Here is a 6,577-nt window from a genome sequence, read left to right as displayed (position 1 = left end):
TATAATTAAAAGATGAGTAATAAGCAAAGAATTTCTAAATTCAGATAAAGATTCACAGACACCTTTATATAGTTCCAAATTACGTGTGTCATCTTCAGATAAAGACCTGCAGATCATTAAGGCCAGGTCTGTAGAAACTTCCATTCAATGTCCCTACAAGCAGCTTAAAAAACAATCTACTAGCATTTCCTTCTCCCCCACCCCACAGCACAACAGTAGAAACAGCACAGAGAGATGACAGCACGTAGTGTCAGAAGTTATAGTTCACCTTACTTAACACCGACTCCTTCTCCTAAATTATGCAGCAAAACTTACACATTCTGAGAAAAAATGTGAACTAATTAAGGATCTGGAAAAGTACCCATGAAAAGTAAGGGAACTAAGACTACAATACACAGGCAATAGCACATGGAAAAGACGAGAGCAAACTTTTAACCATCCTTTTCCATACTTGAAGGAGATGCAGAACCTGAAAGATGTCAGATTCAGAAGGCTTTATCAGATATTTTTCAGACAGCAGTTAGCTTGCAAGTTTACTTCTACAGAGAATCAAGACTTCCTCAACTTATTTCTCTTTAGCGTACATAATTAATGTTGATATTCAATACAAAAGTATTTTTAAATAAATAATATGGGCTGTAACTCTTCATGCTTTTGGCTTCACACTAAGCATGTGCTACTGGGTATCAGAAATAAATATCCTTTACGGACACACTAATTGAGCACATACAGGTTTTTCCTACCCTTCCCAGAAGCATGCAACTCTGATCTAAACAGGGCACTGTGAAAGGTAAACTACCTGTCCCAGTTCTGTAATTCTGAATGTTCTGAAATGGCATATATTGGATGTAATCCTCCAAATGAATCCTTTCCTCTAGCCAAATAATTTCACACCATTCTCCTTTTAATCCTCTAATCTGGATTTTAACAGAATTTATTATTGAGATTATCTATATAGCTAATTGCCAAGGTTTAGATGAAGAGATTTTTTTATATCTGTAGTTCTTCATCTAAGACCAGCACCATCCCACGCAGTTTCTTCCAACCATACCAACACTAAAGTTTAGCAAGTGACTGTTCTCTTTGCCAGAACTTCAGATCTAATTTCTATTCTGTTCCAGAAGAATCAATTTATCATTCCAGAAACAGACTGCAAGAGTCTTTAAAATAATTTTGAAATGTAAGCTGCCCATACTGTCCCTATTTCAAACAGCAGAAGCTCTACCAGTGTTGAGTTTGTGGCTATTTTATGTGTGCTATTTTATGAAAAACGGCATAAAATCCATCACCTTTGCAGATGTTTCAATAAAAATCTGTAATGCTTCCTTACAGTCAAATGATCTATTTTTTCCAATGAAATTTCTCTCTCTCTTGCTCTTGCCACACCTTCTTAACAACCACTTCTGGCCCCTTTGCAGTCTTATGGATAAACTAGTAATTCTTGTATTAGTTTAATACAATACTAGTACTGGTAGGTTTCTGCCACTCCAAATTCTCTCTCTGCCGTGTCCACTTACCATCTCAGAAACTTTTGCCAAGTGACTGCATCACTTGTGCTTGCAAACTAAAAGAGTGCATAATTTCTAGTTGTGGCCCTACTAGAGTACTCTGTCAAAGCAAGAAATAAGCTAGCTTGCTAAATTTCTAGTTTAAATTATTAACCAACTGAAAGAAATATCAGACAGTCTGCAACTAAAAAAAGGATGAAAATAAGTCAGGTATACTAGTTGCATTAATAAAGTTGCTAAAGTTAAACAATTAAACACAGTTCATTTTTTCTTATTTAATAAATAATATAAAAAAGTGAACCGGTTTTTGTGGGGTTTTTTGTTGTGTTTTTTTTGTTTGTTTGTTTGTTTGGGTTGGGTTTTTTTTACATTATTGGAAAAAACAGTTTCTTATCTAACTCCAGCAATAATACAAGCAATGATGAAACCGATTTAGATTTTTGGGTGGACATTCCATATCCCGTTTAAGTGGAGTCCAGTGTGCATAGCCTCACAACTGCTGATGACTTTTCCACTCCTGGGGTTGGTCGTCTTTTGTGTTGTTCTGGTTCCATAGATGACCTCACTGTTCATTCGCAAACAAAACGAAACAAAAAATCATATTCCTTGGTTAACATTGAAAAAAAATCCACAAAAACATGGCAAGTTTCAACACCTGATCAAATCATAACTGCTTTTATGATCTCATCATACAGATGTTCAATTACGTTTGTCACATCAACAGTACCATGGCATTTTATCTTTAGCCTTTTAGAAAAAAAATGAAAGCCAATAGTATATGCACATACACACACAGAGTACACTTGACAAAAACACTTTTATGTGGTTTACATTTCACTTTTATTTAATCCTCAAAACTGCCCATATTGCAGGGTTTTTCTTGATGAAATATGGAACTGAGCAATTAATTCTACAAAATTATGGTAAAAACTTGCTCATTTTTCTACCTTATTGCTAAGAAACTTTACAGGTGCACAGTTTGTAAAAATAACCCTTTTAAGACTGAATGTATACACATGCTACAGGATTTTAAAAAAATGACATTAGCATAGCACCTCCAGATGGGGCAAATGCAGTGCTGAACACAGACAGAACGTTTACAAAGTTAGAACTGCTCATTTATTTTACAGCTTCTAAAGGGAAGAAATTGTTCAGTCCTAAAAGGGTTAAGTTGAAACCCTAATATACTCCTTTTTCTAACAAAGCTGCCACTCAATCCCACAGTACAGTGCTTGAAAACAAAGTCAAAAGTCTGGCACAGGGAAGTATACACATTTGTTCAGTACTCATAAACACAGCTGCTTTTGAAAGAAAGTAAATAATATGGTTAATAATTGAAGAGCATCTTAGTTTCAAGATGGACACCTCTATGGAGTCATTAATCTACATGTGGGTAGCTTACTTCTAATAGATAATTTGTTTCACTTGGCATTAATATTTTGTATATGGGGAATTCACTGATTTATGTCTTGAGTTCATGTCTTTTCAGGTAACCATTCTGATCTTACAAGTCTGTGCAATGAAAAGTAGTACAGAATACCATTATTAACACAGTTGTGGGATGCCCTCAGGGCAAATAATTAGGAGAAACAGCAGCAGCAGATTATTAAAGACTACGCTAGTGTTGAATTCTGAAATGCGGTTCCAAACAAAAGAAAACAAGAAAAGGCATAGCTAAATTTGAGCACTTAATTTGCTTTTTCTTCCTATAGTTGGAACTATAACAACATTCTGAACACAGACTCAATTTCTATGTATATAGAATTAACAGCAGACTTAACAGCTAGACTTGAACAGTTATAATAGTTTCATACTGAAACATTCTAAAAGTAGTTTTATCAAAATCTTGAGATATTGTTAATATAATGAAAATTGATTAACAGCTCACAAGGCCAATAAATGTAACAATATCACCCCACAGGAAAAAGTTCAGGAAGATAATATATCTGAACAACTGGACATCTTAACAACAGTAAGGACCTGGAAGACCATTTCTGTACTACAGAATAACTACTGGTAACAATGGAGCCACAAGCCCAAGGGAAAAATGGGGTTTAAAATGTCTTGTAAGCAGAACTTAATATCGTTTTCACCCACTTGGCTGTAGTGTAAACAGCAGAAATTAGGCTAAGTCATTAGGTTCTTCACAAGTCAAGGAATATTATATCTATTGGGCAAAATTATTGCAAGTCAAGAAACTGAATATAAAAAGTATTGCATTTATACGTAAAAATTTTAAAATAATGAGTATAAAAGCAGGTGTCAAGTTCCGAAAAGCTATTTTAAATAGTCTTTGAAGGTTAAAAGCCTTGTTATGGTTTGCCTACTGTGTGTATATCATGGTTTGTTCTTGAATATCCTCCTTATCTGATATATATTTCGCTTATTTTAATTCTCAGTCTAATTAGTGATGAAAATCTGTGGCTCTTGAATTAAGCCATACTGTAAGATACTTATGTGCTTCTAACAAAACCACTGTGAAATGATTCCTGCCACAACACAATTAAAACAAAATTTTATAGCACATACAAAGGTAAACAGATTTGCAAGTAAATGCCAGTAAACAGTTTAAAACAGAGATAAGGCCACAATGAATTCTGCCCTTGGTCACTGAAACAGAGATGAGGTGAGGCAGTATTCACTAGTGCTAAGAACCAGCATTGCGACTATGTCATGGGAGTAAGTTTCGTAATACAGAATAGCAAATATGAAGGCCTGTGGTAGAATACAAGCACATTTTAAAAGGACAGTGGCACTGATTTTACTATTAGCTAAATATGCTTTATAACCGATTTCTTCCTTTAACCACATTGTTTTTACACACACAACGAAGCACTAAAGCAAACAAATAGAATGGAGCGTCAGAGTACACAAATATGGTGCAGAGACAATGCTTTAAAATGGTGGTGCGTGTTGAAACTGGAATAAGTGGTCAGAAATAAAAACCCTATGAAAATGGTCAACAGATAAGCTTGCAAGCAATGCACTGTAGGAAGCCACAGGTTCACATTTACACAGCAGTTGTGGCTCTTGCTTCAGGATATAGAAAAGGCTGAACACACCATAAAATTTGTATTTTGGCTTTCAAAGAGGAAGATCACGCTATCAGAACTTGTCCTATGAGTCTATGTCTAGTTCTGTGACTACAAATGAACTACTGGGGTATACTTTCAAATACAAATGAAGCAGGCAGGTCTACAAGGAGGGACAAAACATGGCAAAGTCAAAGTGAAAAACAAATGCAACAACCAACAAAGTCAAAGTGCAAATGAGCCTTGAATTTATGATGGAGAGAAGACTTGAACGTTGCACAAGCTGTTGGCAGGGAAAGAGAAACCCACAGGAAATAAGGATGGGAGGAGTTGACATCTTCATAGTGCTTTTACGATTTTCTATTTGCCCATTTCTAAGTAATAAAATTTACTTCTAGTTATTATGGTATGATCACTTCACAATGAAAGCACGTTCTCAATACAAGTGTTACACCAAAGTCTGGCCTAATTTACTGAACAGTCTGAAGAAAATCATGCTTGTTGTGATTCTCAAGTGATGAAGGGCATCACCTATCAATCCCATTTGTAGCACATACTTCTCATGGTATTTTAGTTACATGCCAACAAGACAGAAGACATGCTGCCAAATGAAGTTATTGGGAACATTCCACTTTCGAAATAAAACATTTAACTTACACTTAATACAAATTATGTACAAGATCAGAAAAACCTGAACAGATCCTGAAACATTTTCAGATGCAATATGACTGAGCAAGGAAGAGGGGGTGTAACCCAGTAACAACCCTTCAAAAACACCAATGAATGCCTGTGACATGAACAATCATTAATATGACTGCTTGAGATGCCACTTTAAAAAGAACTCATGTAACGTTAGAACCTCATGAATTATCACTATAAATACATATTTAAAAAAGGAAAACAGAAATAACTATTAACAATGACTGAAAACAGAGCACTAAAGTTAACATACATTGCATGTATTGCAGGCAAGGCAGAGGCATTTTTTAAAGCTTTTGCACAGACTTCATATAATCTTAAAAAAAATATGCTGGCCTTTACAAGGTTCTACTTGCTGAAATAAAAACAATTTCAGTTCATAAAAAGTCACAAGACTTCAGTTTAAAAAAAGGAACAGTTCCAGCCACAGACCAAAAATATATATATTTTTTTAAAACTGGAAGAGTATGGTAATTAGATTATACAAGCATGGTCAGGCTTGGAACCTGAATATACTTCAGAGCAAAAGCTCAGAGGAAAAAAAAATATAAACTATTTGGTAACAAAAGTGTACTATATGTTGTGATACAAAAAAGGTATGGTGAAAATGTACCTTTTATACTAAAGCTTATACAAGTTCCTTGGTCCATAAAAACTATGTTGTGTTCATGTTTTCTAGTTTGCTCAACATGTATCCCAGCCACATTTTTTGTTTCTTGCCCATTAAAAAAAACAGCTGAAAAATAGATTTTCAATAAAGTTCTTACGTTTCGGATGTTTTTTTTTTTTTTATTGTGGCTTCTATATTTAAGATCAGCACTTGCAGGTAACAAGGTTCAAATAATATCACCTAAAATGGAAAGGTGTTTTCCCATGAAACCACAAAAATTGTTCAGTTCTCTTGAATGTAGCACTTTAAAGTCAGTTAAAGTCCAGACAAACAACAGTAGTTAGGAAACTACAGTTGCTGTAGATGATGTGACATTGGTTGGATTTGTGCTGACGTTTGTGTAACTTCCCTCGCTGTTTGTATTTGTTTCACTGGAAGCCATGAGGCTTGAGTTGGCTCTGAGGATTGCTCCAGCAGCACTGCAGTGTGGTCGTGGCCCTGGTTCCGGTGTGTATGTAAAGGTAAGGCTGGTGGAGTAAATTATGCCATCGTTACGGACCAAAGTTACTGGAACCTGGACTGGCTGACGGACCCACCTCCAACCCTCTCGAAATGCAGAAATGTCTGGAACAACACATAGCATGCTCTCTGCGCATCTGAAAAACAGGAGAGTCAACAGAGCATAATAAAACTTAAGCATAAAGAATAGAATAGAACAAAAGAGAATA

The 6,577-nt window shown here is 35.3% G+C and overlaps 1 protein-coding gene across 4 annotated transcripts in view; it reads right to left on the bottom strand.

Annotated features, from left to right (window-relative positions):
- Positions 1–945: 945 nt before the first annotated feature.
- RBPJ (recombination signal binding protein for immunoglobulin kappa J region) overlaps positions 946–6,577 on the bottom strand; it is a 64,129-nt gene continuing 58,497 nt past the window's right edge. For 2 of the 4 annotated variants that reach the window (XM_075148879.1, XM_075148877.1), the window contains one exon: positions 5,853–6,505. In XM_075148879.1, the coding sequence (XP_075004980.1) occupies positions 6,190–6,505 (316 nt within the window). In that variant the 3' untranslated portion in view covers positions 5,853–6,189. Of the gene's footprint in view, positions 6,506–6,577 lie in introns of all 4 variants that reach the window. The other 2 variants (XR_012673472.1, XM_075148876.1) reach the window with 2 other exon arrangements.

This window comes from Calonectris borealis, chromosome 4 (assembly GCF_964195595.1).
Source record: "Calonectris borealis chromosome 4, bCalBor7.hap1.2, whole genome shotgun sequence".
In the NCBI taxonomy this organism is placed as follows: domain Eukaryota; kingdom Metazoa; phylum Chordata; class Aves; order Procellariiformes; family Procellariidae; genus Calonectris; species Calonectris borealis.
Note: the sequence above shows the minus strand (reverse complement) of the source record. Positions and strands in the feature narration are given on the sequence as shown.